The sequence below is a fragment of the Danio rerio genome, chromosome 17 (assembly GCF_049306965.1).
Source record: "Danio rerio strain Tuebingen ecotype United States chromosome 17, GRCz12tu, whole genome shotgun sequence".
NCBI classification, from domain to species: domain Eukaryota; kingdom Metazoa; phylum Chordata; class Actinopteri; order Cypriniformes; family Danionidae; genus Danio; species Danio rerio.
The window spans coordinates 32,114,022-32,133,948 of NC_133192.1; the positions used below are offsets into that span (position 1 = coordinate 32,114,022).

At 34.3% G+C, this 19,927-nt stretch overlaps 1 protein-coding gene across 4 annotated transcripts; it reads right to left on the reverse strand.

Moving 5' to 3' along the window:
• Window positions 1–436: 436 nt before the first annotated feature.
• On the reverse strand, window positions 437–17,718 carry alkal2b (ALK and LTK ligand 2b). 4 transcript variants are annotated; one of them, XM_073926857.1, is made up of 7 exons: window positions 17,496–17,718; window positions 5,425–5,461; window positions 3,357–3,655; window positions 3,170–3,223; window positions 3,003–3,083; window positions 2,774–2,847; window positions 437–1,410 (listed from the first exon to the last, which is right to left on the reverse strand). In XM_073926857.1, exons 3-6 carry the CDS (start codon window positions 3,598–3,600, stop codon window positions 2,783–2,785), a joined length of 444 nt encoding a protein of 147 aa, XP_073782958.1. In that variant the 5' UTR covers window positions 3,601–3,655; window positions 5,425–5,461; window positions 17,496–17,718; the 3' UTR covers window positions 437–1,410; window positions 2,774–2,782.
• Window positions 17,719–19,927: the final 2,209 nt, after the last annotated feature.

Here is a 19,927-nt window from a genome sequence, read left to right on the forward strand (position 1 = left end):
GGCAGGTTAGGGTAATTAGGCAAGTTATTGTATAATGATGGTTTGTTCTGTAGACTATCGAAAAAATATATAGCTTATATGGGCTAATAATATTGACCTTAAAATGATTTTTTTAAAAGTAAAAAGTGCTTTTATTCTAGCTGAAATAAAACAAAAAACACTTCTGCAGAAGAAAAAATATTATCAGACATACTGTGAAAATGTCCTTGCTCTGTTAAACATTATTTGGGAAATATTTAGTACAGAAACAAAAAATCAAAGGGGGCGAATAATTCTGACTTCAATTGTATGTATATAAAATACTAAACTTTAAGTGAGATTTGACTGCAGATAAATCTAATTACTGAAATTATGCACTCCCTCGGCTTAATAGGCACTAATAGAATTTACCAACTAACCTCTTACATTCTGTTTTTCTCTTTTTCTGTCTTTTTTTAGATAGAATGCCAATCCAAACATTATTTCAGAAGATTGTCACTTAAATGTGCTGTTTTGACATCAGCTAAGAGCAGGGTACCGCTTTCCCACAACCTAAATTGTGTCTCAAACCTCCAAAGGATGGATTTACAGCCAAAACAGAGTGGGAAACTATGAAAAGCAGCAATGCCATAGCATTCAAATACATACGTCAACACCTTTTAAATATTATATAACAAACGTTTATTTAAAGATCATATGTTTCATATATACTGTATATATTTACAATATTTACAAACTGAACTCTAACTTAGATGTTTAAACATTTGACAATAGCAATATTTAATAGCTTGAATGTATAAATATATAACATAGGACATTCAATATTAGCAAAATGCAATTAATTTCTTTCACAGAATAAACTCCAACCAGTAGCGTTCATCTCTGCCAAGACATGTCTTGTAAAGACAAAAAAGGCAAGAAAATATCATGCAATTCATAATTCAATCAAAGGATTTAGCTCTGGCTTTGAGGAATGTGACTTTGAGGTTGTCAGGAATATTGGACCAAAGGCTGCATTCAGCCAGTAAACACCTTTGAACATCTGCAAAACAACGAAGTTATTTCCTAACCAGAAACTACTGGACACACAACCTGTGAAGGCAAAATCAACCTATATAACGTATATGCAGTCGAATGTGACACCCAGAGTTGATCGTTTGGCAGCAGGACATTTTTATCAGTTTGTTTTTGTCTTCTTCATTTTCACCATGATCATAGCCAGTAAACGTGATTCTAACATCAGTTTTGTCAACCCACAAGGCTGTCAAGCAGTATGTGAGAAGAGAAAGGTCAAAAGACGAGTTCCATTTCATTGCAAAAAATAGCTTTTTTTCACATGATAAATATGATTGTTCAGAAATAATTTCATTTCCCTGTTTTTCTCCAAGGCACTTTTCTTGGTTCTCTTTATTTCTTCAGGTCTGTTGAAATCTGTAAAAGAAAACCAACAAATCAATTACTAGGCTGTAGAAATCGATTATAAATAAACAAAATAACACCAAGCTTTTGATAAAGGAAGAAAAAAAACCATGGGGTACTGATAAAATACATTAAATACATAAAAAAAATATTAGAACTAAACATGTATGCAAATATTTACGTGGAAAAGGGTTACTGATATAAAATAACAATATTAATAAGACATTATTATTAGTATCTCATATTTATGCATGTATTTGAAAAAACAAACGATTAAAAGTATAAATTATTGTAGTTTACAGAGCATTTATTATTGCAGGTTCTTGCTATAATTAGTCTATTTAAGGAAGAGGATGAAAAGTTCTAAATTAAACCTCATGATTATATAGTTTCTGCTCCTCAAAAGCACAATTGTGTGCATACTGTACAAAGCCACACAGTAGAAGAAATTGTGCAACACAGATGGTGAAAGACTGAAGCTTTAATGTTACACTGGGAGCTATAACAGTGTTAGTATATAAAGGGCTATTGTCTGTAAGTGTGGCTCTTCACTTCAAATAGTTAACATGCCATTTACAGTCAATTAAGAACATAATCCACCATCATAATCATATATTGGACCTTCTAGGGCTGAAGTGACTGTTTTTCTTATTATCTTGTGTTTATTACATTTAGACATTTTCAACTTTGTGGGTAGATCACAAGTTTAAAAAAGAAAAAAAAAGTAAAATTTGAACTTTGAGTAACCAAAACCGCAAATATGTGGAAAAACCACCATCTATTACCTATAATTTGATTTGTTTCTTATGAAGATCTTGATGAAACCTTGTTTTTACTGATTATTATAGTGCTTTTTTGTTCTTATTTCAATGAACTTTGACTGTTTACAAGTTAAGACATTTGAGTTGTTTAGTTTAAATAATCCATTTGTCTATTTCTATCAGCCAGTTCACCTGGAGCTCTTCATAGACAACTAGTGATCCAGAAATTCCATTTCAAATAAAATGCGAACACCTTTTCATTTAAACAGAAGAAATAATAGCTAGTCTTAGTACTCTGTTATATAAGAAAGTTCAAAAGACAGTTTGATGTAGTATTTCTTTAGTATAGTTAAGTTAAACTATATATATATATATATATATATATATATGTATATATATATGTATATATGTGTGTGTGTGTAAGCAGAAACTGTTTATCAAGTTATTTTTTAGCATGTGGTTGCAAGAATGGATGATTGTGTCCTTAAAAAATAAACCTGTTTACTTCAAATGTGTGCATATTTTTACAAGCATTTTAGCACTAATATGTCACACTCACATGGCGGAAGGTAGTCTACCATTAAATGTGTGTAGGTATAATGTTAAACATTCACCTGTGTCATCTATCCCTCTGTGCACCGCTGACTCCCTGCTAGTCTTGTAAGAAGGCGGGCACATCTTTTATAATCTAAGGAGAAAAAAGTTAAACACATTTAATTTGGCATTCTTCAACAGCTTTAGCATCATTACATGACAAATAGTTCCGTACCAACGATTTTATCAATACGTCACACTTATAGCTTCTGGAGTCATGCTAATGGTATTCGGTGAGGTGGCACTTACAGGCAGGTATTGTGCAGTCCCTGGTATTATTATAGAGTTTATAAAAGAGTTTGCTGCATTTGGGGCTGAAATAAAGCGGCCCTGGAAATAAACACACACACACACAAACAGATTTTAAAATAAATTCACAAACATAATGAATAATGTGCATATTAACACTTACCTACCTGTTAAATGTTTTAAAAACTTATCCTTCTGTCGAAGATCTCTCGGAAAGACCTCTGTTAAAACAGGAGAAATTCCTCAGGTTGCAATTTTTTTGGAAATGTAATGCCATATTGGTAGTCCTACAAGTATGGGCCAGTTCTCACAATCTAAACACTTCTGTCAGGCATTGCATGTGATGATGCTTACCAAGAATGCGTTCATGTTGATATGACTTTGTGACTTTATTAACGTCTTTTGTTTCCAGCGAATGCTCGATGATCTGAGGAGGATGCTGTGTGTTTCCCTCACTGTGATGCTCCTGTGTCTGTCTCACTCTGTCCATTAAGAGCTCCAGCAGACTCGTTTCGTCCCTGTCTCTCGGTTTGCAGTAGCCGGTGGTGAGGATCAGCAGTAGGAGCCCTATGAAGACAGGTGGGCGCACTGCACTCATGCTGAAAGGTGGGCAAAGAGAGCCCCTCTGCCCGACGTCCAGTCTTACTGTAGCCCTGCAATAAATCATCATCGTTTCAGTTGCATTGTTGCAATCTTTATTGACACTGAAGCTTCTGCTGAGAACTTTTAAGTTAGAGTTAATTAGCTTTACATTTTTAAATGGTTGCTTTTGTAGGTAAAATAAACCATGTGTGCTTTAAATATTAATCTAGGTAACATTGACATTGAGGTAATTGTAAACATTTGACATTTTCACCATTTTAAATACTTATGACAAATGTTACATAAATATTTCAGTTTATACTTTAAAAATGCTGGGTTGTTTGTAAAATACGAACAAACCAACTTGATCAAAGTTGGGTTAAAAAGTTATTTAGCATTTTCAGAATGTATGAAGTTGTAAAAGCTGCATGCATAGTAATAAAAATGATGATCAAAATCTGTTTGGGATTTATTATTACAGAAAAGCTAACTTATTATTTTAAAAACATGTTCTTATTCTGTTAAATCTTAAACCCAATCTATTACGCCCGATTACAGTTGCAACGTGCACTAAATGATGTCAAGATTTTTTTTAAAAACAAGTAAATGCCCCTTCAGGCACTGTCCGGTATCTCTAAACAGCATCACCGATCCTCATAAGAATCCAGAGTTTTCTCCACTTTTACGCACGAACTCTCTTGCGCAAAGGCGCTTTGGAAACACGTGTTTGTTTAGGAAAGTAACAAATTACCTGTTTCTCTTCAATGCAGAGTTAAGTCTACACTTGTTCGGCGGCGTTCCCGTGTGTTTATAGATTGATAACGATAACGCAAAGCACATCAAATAGACTCCGTTGGCGTCGCCTCTCCAAAGGTACTTCCACAGGCTCTAGCGCACCATGACACTAGGAGCGCGACTCTCTTTTATATGTTTAAAGGCAGCCCTGGTCATCTGTTGATCGTGTTGTCTCGAAGTGGGTGGAAATTGACGAAAGTCCGCAGCTTTTTATTTATTTATTTTCCCCCTCCGGTGCGTAAAGTTGCTTCAGATCATCCGGCATGGGTTCCCCACTTTTTAATTGTCAGTTGCAGACGTAAGGAGCTGTCCCATGTGGATTACCCCGGCATGTCTTTAATTAGGAAGGCGTTAAGAGCACTCCTTAAAAAATGCATTTTAATTCTGTTGGATCACCCTCTCGTAACGTGCATCTTCCGGTGGTCCAATTTGGCACGAGTGGAGTCTTAACAGAAGTGTTTTCTCTGTATCAAAGCCTCTTTCTGTTAAATGACACGGCGTGCGCGCGCTGCCTCTCTGCTCTTGTATGTTGAAAGTTTCCCCAAAGAGGATGCTGCAGTTTTGTAATTTTCAGCGCAAAATATCGTCGGGGACCATCATGGTGAGAGCTGGAGTTGGAAGGCAGAATCTCCGGGAGACTATATCTATCCACAGCAGCGTCTATTAGACGACTGAGGCCTTTTCCCTGCATTGGTTTCGTTCTCAATCTCGAAATTATACCACTCCCTTTGTGTATAGAAAAAATCACTCATATTTCATTCCCCTCCTCTTTGGCTCTCGAACGGCTCCGATAAGGGTTGCGCACTATTCCGCCGTGCGCTTCCATGTCCACAGCTGAGCTGATAATCAGGATTATATACCTTGGGAACTATTATTAATCATGTTGCATGGATTTATCTGGGATAACGTGATGCGGTGTTGTGGCACAGCTCAACAGTGCCGCACAGTGAATGCGCTAATTTAAATGACGACTGTTACGAAATTAATAGAAGGTGCAGGGGTTAGTTCGACTTCAAAAACTAAAGTTCTGCCATCTTTTACGCACCTTCATGGCGTTCCAAACCTGTGTAGCTTTCTTCCTTCTGTGGAAGAAAAGGGAAAAAATAAATCATGTGATTCATATATGTATAGCTGTTACTCGATAATAATAGCATAATAAATAATTACATACGGCTTCTGTTAAATGTATACGTTTATTGCACTCAAGACTTGTATATACTTAAATTATTGTAACAATTTGTTTGGATTAAAAGCTAAAAAAATATCTAGTGGCTGTATAAAATAACTTCCCTTGTGCCAACTAAATCAATTATTGTTGGCATTTTTGTTATGTGCGCTTTTCCTGCTCCTTTATCCCCACCATACTCTCTTTCTCTCTTCCAGTCAATGCCCCACCTTCTGTTTTCCCCTTCCTCACCCTCTCTTCCTCTTACCCTTCACAAATTATCCATACTGTACTTGCGAATGAAATGTTCCTGCCTCCCTTATTTTATCATCTGGGGTTAAAACATTCTTCAAAGCTGCCCCTAGTTATCTAAGTAACTTAATAAACCTGATATGATACACCTCATGAGCGGGTACAACTAAGATAACAACACATGTAGTGGCAAGTTGCCGCCCACAAGACCTACTGTACATGTGTAAAATTATCAGTGTTGTACACCAACTACTGTGTACTTGTGGATATGTGTAAATATTGTGTGTACTGAAGACCCTGAAACCCCAGGATTTGACCCAAATCTCAACAAAATATTTTCCTTGGTTTAAAGCATTCGATTTGTGTTTGTTTTAAAATAAATTAGATTTACAGCATCGTTTTTCTTTGCAACGCCCCTCCAAATATTGTAGTCACTCCAAAAGCAGACTCCAAAACCATTCCAAAGGTTATTTTCCTTCCTACATACTTTCAGTTTACCTGTAGAGTTTAAATGAGACCAGCGTTGGTTAGTTACACCAGTTACAATACATTTTTAGATTAGGTCTTATCATGTTCATCCAGAAAAAATACAGCTCATTTAATATAACTTAAGTGGCAACATGCCCCACAGTTGCACGAAATAACACCATAGAATAATATTATAGACTATTTAATAGGATTTCTATTCAGTTATTTATTTATTTATTTACATTTTGCTGTTCATTCATTCATTCATTCATTCATTCATTCATTCATTCATTCATTCATTCATTCTTCGGCTTAGTCCCTAATTCATCAGGGATCGCCACAGCAGAATGAACCGCCAACTTATCCAGCATATGTTTTACATACCGGATGCCCTTCCAGCTGCAACCCAGTACTAGGAAAACATTTTGCTGTGATTTTAATAAATATTTTAACCATTTAGTTAAAGGCGAGATGTCATGTTTTGGTGTTCACATCAAAATTATTTTATAAAAGTACACATGGACAGCATATTAAATGCAAATGAATTAAACTTGAATGTTTCAAATAACTTTCATAAAAATCAAATGTCAAAACATGCCAAAATAACGTTCTCTATTGTTCTGTGAAAATGAAACACTGCACTCATTCTGACCTGTGCTTATTACATTATTATTGATCATACTGAATGTTATTTTCTTTTATATTGGATTATATTATATTAAATTTAATTTAATAAAAAGCATCTAGCTGACAAATGGTAAAACATAGTTTGAAAGATAGTAGCAAGCTTTTAATATTTAAAAATAATAATTATTTATTTAAGATAAAAAATAGAAATTGCAGCCGTGCAGTGATTCCTAAATATAATGTTTTAATATGGCATCAAATGATTCCTGTTCTAAAAACGCCTCACATTTATTTTTGTTATGTTGCTATATATATTTATTATGGCAGAGGGTAGCGCTATCCCCTCACAGCAAGAAAGTCATTGGTTCGAGCCCCGGCTGGGTCAGTTGGCATTTCTGTGTGGAGTTTGCATGTTCTCCCCGTGTTCACGTGGATTTCCTCCTGGGGCTCTGGTTTCCCCACAAGTCCAAAGACATGCTTTATTTGTGAACTGAGTAAGCTAAATTGTCCGTAATGTATGCATGTGAATGCAAGTGTTTAGATGTTTCCCAGTGATGGGTTGCAGCTGGAAGTGCATCTGCTGCGTAAAACATATGCTGGATAAGTTGGCAGTTCATTCCGCTGTGGTGACTTCTGATCATTAAAGGCACTAAGCTGAAAGAAATTGAATAAATGAATAAAAGCTTATTATACTGAATGACATTTTAGTGGGTTACTTCTGCAAATCATGATAAAAATGTTTTATAGTCATTATTTTGTGTTTAGAATATAGTTAAACAATATTGTTAAACAAAACATGCTAATGCATGAAAGGTTTTCATGCCTGAAAATCCCCCGTTCTTCTCTGACCTATATACAGACATTTTTCTTGTATAAAATCACATGATGCATTCTAATTTAAGATGGTCGTGAACACTAAATAAATGTATACACTGTTAGAGAAAACGATACGTAAATGATATACAGTCATGCAAGCATATTGCCCCCTATGGGTGAGACAAAACAAGATCATTCTTACCACTCCCGACCACAAAACTGATCAAAACAAGCAAAAAAAAATGCTGAATAATTTTAAACTCCCGATGCATAAAACAAACCCCCTTCCTACCCAACTGCGGTACACTTTATTGAAGGGACAGTTCACCCCAAAATGGTTAAATTCAATTGTGATCATTTACTAACTGTTGATGTTCCAAAAAAATTGAGTAGGCCTATTTTTGTTCTGTTTAACAGAAGTAGTTAATTCATTCATTCATTCATTTTCTTTTCGGCTTAGTCCCTTTATTAATCAGGGGTCGCCACAGAGGAATGAATCGCCAATGTATCCAGCATGCGTTTTACGCAACATATGCCCTTCCAGCTGCAACCCACAAAAGTAGATAATTTGAAAACCTGTAACCATTTATATTATATTATATTATATTATATTATATTATATTATATTATATTATATTATATTATATTATATTATATTAAAGTGTAAATAAATATTATGTAAGTCAGTTCAGTATTATTATTCCAGCCTTTATTTTACAGTAAAAAAGCACATCAAGATTAAATGTGAATCTTTTTGGGCAAGATTAAGCAATATGCAGTTCACATGGGTTTAACAAAAACAACACATAACATAATTCATCCATCAGAACACAGATACTATGACAATTAAAACCAGTCAGAACATCTATAGGCCAATGTTTTAAATTCCAAATAATTTAAAATCCATTTTTAAGTATGTAATGTAATGTAATGTGTATTTATATAGCGCATTTATTGTGTATGGCCATACACCTAAAGCGCTTCACAATCATGAGGGGGGTCTCTCCACACCACCACCAGTGTGCAGCATCCACTTGGATGATGCGACGGCAGCCACAGGAAAACGGCACCAGTGCCCTCACCACACACCAGCTATTGGTGGAATAGAGAGACAGTGATAGAGCCAGTTCGATGGATGGGGATGATTGGGAGGCCATGATCGTTAGGGCCGATTGAGGGACTTTGGCCAGGACACCGGAGTTACACTCCTACTCTTTAAGTGCCATGGGATTTTTAATGACCACAGAGAGTCAGGACGTCGGTTTAACGTCTCATCCAAAAGATGGGTAGTAAAGCCAACTCTTTAAACTACAACTTTGTTTGCAGGTTATTCCATGCAAGAGCTGCTGCATATTTTAAAACCTATTTTCCATTGGTTCCAATGGTTACATAGGGTTCATCACTCATCAAAAACAGGCCCGTAGCCAGGGGATGTTCGGGTGGTTTGAAAGACCCACCCCCCTACTGTCAAAGGTCCAGTATTTGTCCCATACATAAGCTCATATGTCCTGTTTTGACTGTTTTGCCATCATTAATGATCAAAATAACCCATCGAAAAAGGCTTTAAGACTAAGCAGAATCTGATGCAAGTAAAGTAAACTTTTAGTGTATTGTTGTTAAATAAAAAAAAACATTTTACAAGTAACTTTTATTTTAAATCCTAGACCTTTTTCTTTAAAAAATGACCAATAAAATGTTGTTAAACACCAAAGGTAGCCCATATTAAAGTTACTCATAACACTTATTAGGGGCAGCGCGGTGGCGCAGTGGGTAGCACAATCACCTCACAGCAAGAAGGTCGCTGGTTTAAACCCTGGCTGGGTCAGTTGGCATTTCTGTGTGGAGTTTGCATGTTCTCCCCATGTTTGTGTGGATTTTCTCTGGGTGCTCCGGTGTAGTGAATTGAATAAGCTTAATTGTCCATAGTGTATGTGAGTGTGTGCAAGAGTGTATGGGTGTTTCCCAATGTTGGGTTGCAGCTGGCATCTGCTGTGTAAAACATATGCTGGATGATTTGGTTCATTCCACTGTGGCGACCCCAGAGTAATAAAGGGACTATAGCTGAAAAGAAAATGAATGAATGAATGAATGAATGAATGAATGAATGAATAAATAATACTTATTAGGCATTTGCTGTCATGCATGAATTGTCAGATATACTTTTTTTTACGAGAGAGGCTAGAAAAATCATGAAGCTCGTTATTATGATTGTTTTTAATTTTTATTATTAAATGCCTTATTTCTGACTGGAAACTGAATGTGCTGGCCAGTTTGTTATTTGCCTAAAAAATGACAATAGGCTACAGTTTCTAATTTAATACTTTAACAGATTTCTATTTTTTACTTTTACCCCCTAGTGATATATGATGTAATGAATTTGTATTTTATATACAAGTACCCTATTTTTTATTTTATTTTATTTAATTTTTTTTCAGATTTCTTTATTCTAAATCTTTAGAAAATGTTTTTGGTACATCAAAAAGTGTGACCATCAAAGCACCATCAAAAACCACAAAGCAATCCAGCAAAAAAAGGTGTACTTAAAATGTGACTAAACGCAGTATTTATACCTCATTACAAATTGAGTCGAATAACTGGAAAAAGTCTAGTTTTTGAAAAAACAAAAGAACCAACCCTTTCACTAGGCTGGCTAAGGGCCTGAAAAAACATACTTTTATTTTCATCAGAACAAATAAAATCAAACTGTTTTGGAACAATTCAAGTGTGAGTAAATAATAATAAAAAGATTATTTTATCATTTTTGGGTAAACTGTCCCTTTAAGCTGTTTTTGCAGCTAAATTCGCAATGAAAAAAATCTAGCAACTCTGTTATAAGTATAACATGTTGAAAGCAACTTTCTTTTTCATTTTAAAATAACACTTTGCTTAAATCAGTTGAGCTACTACTCAACCTGCAATGAACCTCACATGCTTGACGCAGCAAAACAGCGTGCCTAAGCCTCAGACGTGTGGCCTTTATCTCCTCCCTGCCTCCCTGCAGACCAATCTGTCACCAGACTCTTTCTTAACGGTCAACAGATCTGGCTCTCATCCACTCCAACTAACTTCAGTGATCCTCTATATCTACTATCACTTAATAAGCACTCCAGATGGGTCATATAATTCAGAGTTTGGTATGACAGCAGCCATGTCGACCCGTATCCAAACATACCCCTCAGCGTCCAGCCTACACAATCAGCCACTGATCCTAAAATCCACTCATCTTCTTTCAGTTGTTAACTCATTAATCTTGGCTCTTTTCAGTTCTCTGTCCGCAGCCTTAATCCCTGCTGACCTCTTCGCCTTATCTGATATCACCGACAATTTTGACAGCAGTTTTGATATGTTCATTACGTCTGCTTGTTGTCACATCATCACCACATGTTTGCTTTTGACTGAAATTCGAAGTAGCAGTCCGTACGAGGCCACGTACACCTGATGATTCTGGTTTTTCCAGGCGTTCTGAGACTTGTTTATTGTAGAAAGTTTGTTTTTACAGTGTAAATCTGCTGAGTCAGTTAGAGAGCTCGGTTAGATAACTGATGTATTATTAACGCTATATGCTATACTTAGACAGAATGACACTAATAACCGGTCTGCACGTTTGTTGTAGATTGAAAGTGAAGTGTGTAATTTCTAGTTCTAAAAAGCGAATTGTAACAATAATTGTTGCTGCTGAGGTATTGTTAAGATAGATTTACTGTTAAGTGATGTTTTGGCACTAAAAATAATTTAGGCAATCAGTTACCACTTTAATTTAATATTAATTAAATAAATGCATGGTTGCATGTATTATAATAAAATAAATGCATGGTCCAACTTTTAAATCTAAATCTTTAAATGTACAGTAGTCTTTTATAGTTAGAAGCATCAGATGTAAATTACACTAGCTTAGTGTGCCATTTAAAATGAAGTTGTAGTGACAATAATACTGATAACTTTGGAATTTGAAAATGTTTTTTTCATGGCCAGCATGCTTAGTATAAGAGTAATGAGTGTAACAGTTGCAATAGTTTAAGTAAATGTTTATTAAACATTTAAATAAGGCAATTTTATATGTATTCTAAGGAGGGAAAAGGCCTGTTAATGGTTTAGCAATAAATGTTATGTTTTGCATAAAAATAAATTGCCACAGATTATTATTGTTTAGAAGAAAAAAGTGTTATGAGAGAAGGAGAGAGTAAGAAACTATCCCTTTGCTTTGATAATAAAAACTAATTTCGAGAGGATCATGTGGTTATGATTGCTTGCTGCCAATCTCCTATTATTCAATTTATGATTGACCAATCAGACGATTCCTAAGCCAATATAAATACCCTAAGTTCCATATAACAGCCATATTCATTTTGAGGAATTCCCCCTTCCACCCCTTCTCCTCCTCCTTTCCTATGGGTGGCAGGGTGGCCCAGTGGTTAGCACTGTTGCCTCACAGCAAGAACATCACTGGTTCTAGTCCTTACCTTGCCAGCCGACGTTTCTGTGTGGAGTTTACACGTTCTTCCCATGCTCACGTGGGTTTCCCTCCCACAGTCCAAAAACATGCAACTTAAGTTAATTGACTAATCCAAATCGGCACCATAGACATGCTCCTAGTAAGTAGTCATCTTTTAAGAGCTATCACTATCTTTTCATTAACTACAGCATGGGAGTTCTCGAGTTCTACCTGAGCACTCACACCCCTCTTAACTTGCAAACGGGAGGGATCCCCGGGCTCGAGTATCTTATAAGCTCAGGGCTCTCTCCCGGGGCAGCATGCCAAACAAGCTTTATAATCAATCATCAGCTAAGTGTGAACTCTTGAAATTGGATTATGAACATTGATTATCTTATAAAAGTGAAAAATGCTTGTTGAATAAATGTGCATGCTACTGTAAATTAAGAAGATTTTGCATGTGCTATGCTAGATCTCGTTTTAACTGAAAAACAAGATAATGGTGCCAGGGCTAAATATCTGTTGATAGGAGCAACTTCATTTTTCTTATAGTGATCAACTTGAAAAAGTTTTTTTTAAAGTTCCTTTAAACTTAGGCTAGAATGTTTATTGAACATAATATATTTTATCTGTGTATCTTGAGTCGAAACAATATTTTTATAGTATTGGTAAGATTTTTAAAAATGTGTCTTAAAGGAATTTCATAGTGTATTACTGTATGTTCACTAAGGCTTTTTATTCAGTCAACATGCAGTAAAATGTATGCTATTGTGAAAAAATATATTGCAATTAATTTAAAATGTAATCCATAAAATGGTGACTATGGTGAAACAGCTTTGTCAGCAGTTGTTTCTAGTATTTGTTTTAGCAAAATCCAAATTTGCACTGCCATCAATGGATTCAAATGCATTTTGCATCCACATGGTGTAGTTACTGCATCTACTAGCAGGGACTTAATGAACAAACCAATGCTTGACCCCTTATGATCATGCCTTGCATTATTATACAAAACACTTCTTTATAGTCTTACACAAATACAAATCGAAATGAATACAAAAAAAAAACAAAAAAACATGCAAATGTAAATTCTAGAGTAGATAGAGTAGATTGGTGGATTGATGTTATTTGCAGTCAAATGCATTGTTTCTTGTCATTAATGTTGAATCTGCAACAATACTTTTTTAATACACTCAGAAATAAAGGTACAAAACCTGTCACTGGGGTGGCTTAGTTTTGTTCCGAACAGGTCCTTAAAGGTACATATTGATACCTAAAAAGTACAAATGTGTACCGCATAGTACATTAAAGGTACAAAAGTGAACCTTAAATGTACAATATGGAACCCTAAAGGTACTACAGTTTACCTGTATGGTACAAAAGTGTACATTTTGAAAAGGTATCGCTCCAGTCACAGATTTTGTATGCTTCTTTCTGAGAGTGTAAGAAGCTGTGTGCGTAAGTTTGTGATATTTACTTCTTGTACTACTAACACGTATCCATAAATAGCATGTGCTCACAGTCAAATAACAATAATACGTTACAGCACATGTTCTGATTAGTTAGCATCAACTAGGAGTCCCACTTAGAAAAGTAGCAGGGGTCTCATGGAAATCTGTGCCTCATGTAAAGCAAGCAGACAAGATTAAAGGGGTCAAATCTTATTTTGTTCCACCGAGGTCTAATTTTAATGTTTTTTTTTTTTTTCATTTTTAAATATAAGCAGGATTGTTTCTGCTGCGTTGTATCTTATCCAATAACCTTGCAATTCATTCAACTTAGAAAAAAAATTTAAGGATTTTTTAATTTCATAGTTTTAAGTAGTTTTTATATCAGTATTGTGAATTTTGTAATTGTTTCAACTTTAAACTTGAATGAATTAAATGAATATTTTGACTTTTAAGTTAGACATGTACAACGTAATTTCAACTTTCAAAGAAAACCATCATGGCTAACCAACAGAGAACGTTTTGGGAACCAAAATGTGTTAGCTGGGTAACAAGAGCACTTGCGATGTCTCTGTGTTCTGATTATTTACATTTCATATTCTGTATTTTAAGTAATATTTGATCATAATATTTATGGTCTGCTGAAAGTAATTAGTAAATTCAAATAAATGCCCTTTTAATGTTCGATGACTAAAATGTTAGAAGAATAATGCCACAATGTGTTTTTTTTTTACTGTTAAGAAGTACAACTTTTTTGACTGTTTACAGTTAACCAGAAGTTACTCTCATAATTGGCACAAGGACTTATGGGGTGTATAAAGACTGAAAAAGGCAAAAGAAGTGTTTCATTTTCCAGTGATCTAAATCTCTTGTGGTTCCATTGCAGAGAGGCTACAAGTCCCTTTCCAAAACCTTTTCATTCAATGTTTCATGCTGGTGGAAGGATCTTGTCATTCCCATATGGACTTCCAATTTACTAGTATAATTCAAATGACAACTGAAAAGCCATCACTTCCAAGATCACTTGAACCCCTGTAGAAAACAAAAACCCAAACTGAGTGTGCCTCACACAGGTAAGTGGGCTTGACAAACCACCTGTAGAAACACTCTTCTCTCTCTCTAATTTCAGATTTTCCAACTCAACCGCTTTGCATGAAACATGCGTTAAGTGAGTCAAACGCACGAAACGCTAAATTCGTGCCATTTCATTTATGCGAATCACATCACTTGCGGGAATCACATCATTCATACCACCTTATTCACGAATATCTCACCACAGGATATCTATTCACATCTTTTCATTGACTTAACATGTAAATCACTTGCACTTGATGCTTCATCCGCATCTGGTGTGGACGCAGCCTTAGAAGTTCTTGTGTGTTGCTTCTTCTTGTCAAATCACTAAATGCCTCCTCAATTGTTTGTCATTTTGGACAAAAACTTAAAAATGCTAAATAATTTAATGTAGATGTATGATACATACTACTAAACGAAACTTTTACTTTTTGAAAATTTTATATTGATAATATGTTAGCAATGTGATTCATTCAACATAAATCGGAACATTTCTTTCACCATTTTATTAGTTTTAACAGCCTTGAATCTAACAAAACATTCATTTATTTTTCAGAAACAGACATTTTTTTTTATTTCAATAAGTGGTCTTTTTGTGTTCAGAAAGTTCCAGTACAGTTAGAATTTAAATTTCTTTTGTCTGACCAGATCAAACAATTTAATCCTATGGTATGAGAAACCTGAACTCAAGAATGCAACAACATTTGTTATGTTCATGTTGGGAAATAGATGTGTGAACATGTCTCATGTATCCAGCAAAACTATTATCCCATTTCAGAATGTGTGTGTGCAGTTTGTCGCTCGTAACCTTAGAGACCAAGCAAGCAGAGGCAGTTCTGAAATGACTCATTCAGGAGCAGAATGCATGTAAGCGGATTTAATCTTAAAAGAAGAGTTCAGCCAAAAATAAATTTGCCCATTATTTTCCTCACTGTCATATTATTGCAAACTTGTTGGGTACTGTTTTCTTTTTTTTAGGAATACAAAAAAATGCATGTCTTTTCTATTTAGTGACAACACCTGGCCCCTTTTGGTGCTTGAATTAGATTCTTTAAACATTTTGCACAGAACAAATAAAATAAAGCACCATATGGAATGACATGAGGATCTCAGGTTTAGGGATCAACATTCCTTTAATCATTCGCATTCTCTAAAGAGCTTCAGTGTGGTGTTGATGGAGTAAAACCTTTCTATGTTAACACTTGTGAACAGTTTGAAAGGCCCAGCTGACTGAACTGGGTACTCTGAAGACAAATTATGTGTTTGCTGTTTATATAGGATTACCAATTTGTTACACTTTATTCCTATTTGTCTTTTTTGAAAGCTCATAGTCATAGCAAATCCATAGTAAAACAAGACTTTACTTGAAGAGTAATTTCAAAGGATTGTGCTAATTTGATGTTGATTTGACATCACACTGGAAAAAAGTGTACTGTACCATTGCTTGAGTTCTTTGATGATGCAAAATCAATTTCTAAGCAGATATACTGCACTAGGATTTTCTTTAAATGGCACTAAACCTTGGCAATTTATTTAAAATTGTCCTATTATATTATATTATATTATATTATATTATATTATATTATATTATATTATATTATATTATATTATATTATGTTATTTTATGTTATGTTATGTTATGTTATGTTATGTTATGTTATGTTATGTTATGTTATGTTATGTTATGTTATGTTATGTTATATTATATTGTATTGTATTATATTATTAATGTATTAATTATATTATTATTATTATTATTATTATTATTATTATTATTATTATGTAACAGAACTCATTTTAAAAATATAGATCTGAACTGAATTAACTCTGAGCTGACTTCACCATAAATCCATCGAAAGTTTGTTGTGGTTCTTCATGGGTGTTTTTATGTTTATTGATGCTTTTAAATTTCATTATGGGACTTCTGATCACTGCTGTTTACTTAGTGACATTACAACTTTATATATATATATATTAATAACTTTACAAAAACCGGCTGTGCTTTTTTGTTATTTTACTGATTTACTTCTGTAAAGTGTAAAATATATTACAAAAATAATTTAAACAAATCACCATCAATTTATGTTACTTTAACTTATTTTAATGATTTAATCAAGTTTCAACTAAATTATTCAACTAAATTATTTAAATTTATACAAAGTGGATTCAACCAACATATTGAAGGCAGCAAAAATGTTTTACAGTGGATTATTTCTTATACAATAAAATCAGTCTACTGAAAATGTTTTTTAAAAGTCACTTAGTTAGCTAGCAATGTAGTGAGTTTATTTTTAACATCAAAAGTTGTCAGACAGAGGTCACATGAAACAATTAAAAAGCGTGAATAAACACCGATCATCAGCATGAGCTTTAGACAACTGTTAATTCATTTATATTTTTACACAGTTCAGCTAAATAATTACATTATTGTCTCATATTTAATGTCTTTATCAATAATTGTTTCCTGCTAATTACTTGTTGAAAGCAAATTGTAATTACTGATATAATGAATCTTGACAGTTTTTGTGTGCATTTTACCAATATTAATTATATAACCCAAACTCTGAAACATATTTTATTTACTCTGATTTGCATGAACTTTGTGTTACATTTGCTGGTTTTATCAGATCAACTATACAGTAAAACGTTTCAAAGCAATTTTGCAGTTGTATTTTCAAAGCTCACGCTGGTACTTTGTCAGCTGTTAATATTTCTCTTTGATGTTAAAGAGGGAATTCCTTTTGATTATTTATTAATGCTGTGTATGTGAGTCAAACAGCACAGCAGCTTACAATCAACAGAGAATAAAAACAAAAATCAGTAGTATTGTGTCTTACCTTCATCAGATCTTTTGGGAAACGCTCCTCTAATTTTGTTCTCTCAGTATTTAATAGTGGTTTCCTGTTTATCTTTTAAACAAAATTAAAAAAAACAATGTATGTTTAATCTCATGGATAAAATACTGCTGGTTCAGTTTGTATAGTAAATACTACTGTTATAAACTTTCCACAAGCAGGTCAAAAAAACACAGTAAGTGACAACAATACCCTTGCAAAGGATTTTGAAAGCTTACAAGGATTTCGAGAGCTTTACGATGGCATTAGCTAAAGACCATTAGTGTCATTACACAAACTTTACCTTGCCAAAAGCTGTAATGATAACTACTAGATGTTGCTCTGACACCTTTGCATCTAAACCTTCTCTAAGCTCTGTGTTAAGATTACTTAAGATCCATAATGCAAACATAAACGTGTCAAATCACCACCTGAGGAATCACACGTACATGAGGATGTGCTGCCAAGATCAATAGATTTCGATTGCAGGTGTCTGGAGCGAGACTCCACATCTCCAAATTCCATCCACATTGCTGTTGAGATAACATATTAGCACTTCTTTATTGGCCAACACACTGTGATGTACTTGTGTAAAAGCGTGACACAAGATTTGATGAGTGAAACTGGATTTTCTGGAGTGAAATCCATTTCTTTCTGCACTTGTTTTTTTTTTAAGCTAGTGCTTTTAGGTTTAAAAAGAACATATAGTTTTAAATAGCAATAAAGCACCAATTCTTGGTTTGCACTAATTCCACCAGTTTTGACCCATTTCTGAATTTTGAAAATTAATTTCTATAAATTAGACAAATAAAATTAATGCATGCAGAAATACAATTTTAATTTCAACAGTTTACACTTACAGTAGATAATGCTTGACGATTTTAGCAGATTTGGCATGCTGTCCCGGGAGAGAACCCTGAGCTTGGAGACAGATGAGCCCAAGGCTCCCGCCTGGTCAATGAGCATTTAAAAGGATATGAGATCAGGTAGTCTTTAAGAGCTCTCCCTGATTCGTTTGGCCTATTCCTTGATTAATAAAGACAGCTCTATAGAAATAGGCGGCCAACCACACCAGTGCATACCCACTTAGAGAAGTTTAGTATCAAAGTGCTTGAATAAAACTTTGCAAAGAAATGCCGACTGGCCCAGCTAGGACTTGAACCAATGACGTTCTTGCTGTGAGGCAGCGTTGCTAGCCACTAAGCCGCCGTATCGCTCGTTCCTATGAGGAGGGAGAAGTGGTGGATGGGGGTGTGTCTTCCAAAATAAAGACAGGGAGTAAAATTAGCTTGGATATTGAGTTGCATTTGGAATGATCTAATTGGTTAGCTGATGATTACTCTACAAAAAAATGCTTTTCTTACTTAGATTTTTTTGTCTAATTTCTAGTCCAAATATCTAAAAATTCTTAAATCAAGAAACATTTTCTAGACAGGCAAAAAATATTGTCTTGTTTTAAGAAATAATATGCTATAATTAAGTGAGTTTTTTCCTTAAAACAAGCAAAATAATCTGCCAATGGCGTAAGCAAAATAATCTTGTTTTTCCTTTCGCCATAAGATTATTTTGCTTACCCCATTGGCAGATTATTTTGTTTGTTTTAATGAAAAACTCACTTAATTTTAGCACATTATTTCTTAAAACAAGACAATATGTTTTGCTTGCCTAGAAAATGCTTCTAGATTTAAGAATTTTTAGTTATTTGGACTAAAAACAAGAAAAAAATCAAAGTAAGAAAATAATTGTTTGCAGTGTACCGATAGGGACCAGCTACGGTCAATCATGTACTGTGCTTCTCTCAAAATTAGTTTTTGAAAAATCACTAAGTATTTTTACATACATTTTTCCCCCACAAAATATGAATATACAGCCTGATCTCATGAGGAAACGTAACTATTTTAAGTTATTTTTAAGTTATTTTAAGTATTTCTGTCAATTTAGCAAATTAAGTTCTGGCTAATCTGTGTAAAATCGTTCAAGTTTAGTCTTGCAAAAATGTAGTTGTATGGCACCAATCCCGACCTCTGAACCATTCCCAATTGGGGGATGAGCAAATCGCACTAAATTGTATCTATGACTGAGTTTTCATGGACATCAGTAATCAAATTATTTGCATTATTGTGAATAAGACAATAATATGATTAAGGTGTTTACATGAGTTGCTTTTTGAATGTTCCTTTCATGACCCTGTCTTACATGTTATAGCACATAATTCGATTAACGTCATTGCATCACCTCGCTATCCACATTTCCTCCGGAGTTCATTGTAATTTTGAGTGTTTCATTTTTAATTTGTTGACTTGCAGTTTGCCATTTTCTCTTACATTCTTGGAACATTTTATGCATACCCCTATGAAAAACAAGATATTGGATTGCGAGTATGACCTGCATGAAGAGTGTTGCTTTAATGGAATTTTAAAACACACGCTGAATGG

Bases quoted from the DNA above. Each gene is read 5' to 3' on its own strand.
- alkal2b (XM_073926857.1), bottom strand. From the start codon at position 3,600: ATGAGTGCAGTGCGCCCACCTGTCTTCATAGGGCTCCTACTGCTGATC. The intron at 3,084-3,169 runs GTAGGTAAGTGT...GTTTATTTCCAG, and splicing joins GTTTTTAAAACATTTAACAG to GGCCGCTTTATTTCAGCCCC. The intron at 2,848-3,002 runs GTAAGTGCCACC...TTTTCTCCTTAG, and splicing joins GGACTGCACAATACCTGCCT to ATTATAAAAGATGTGCCCGC.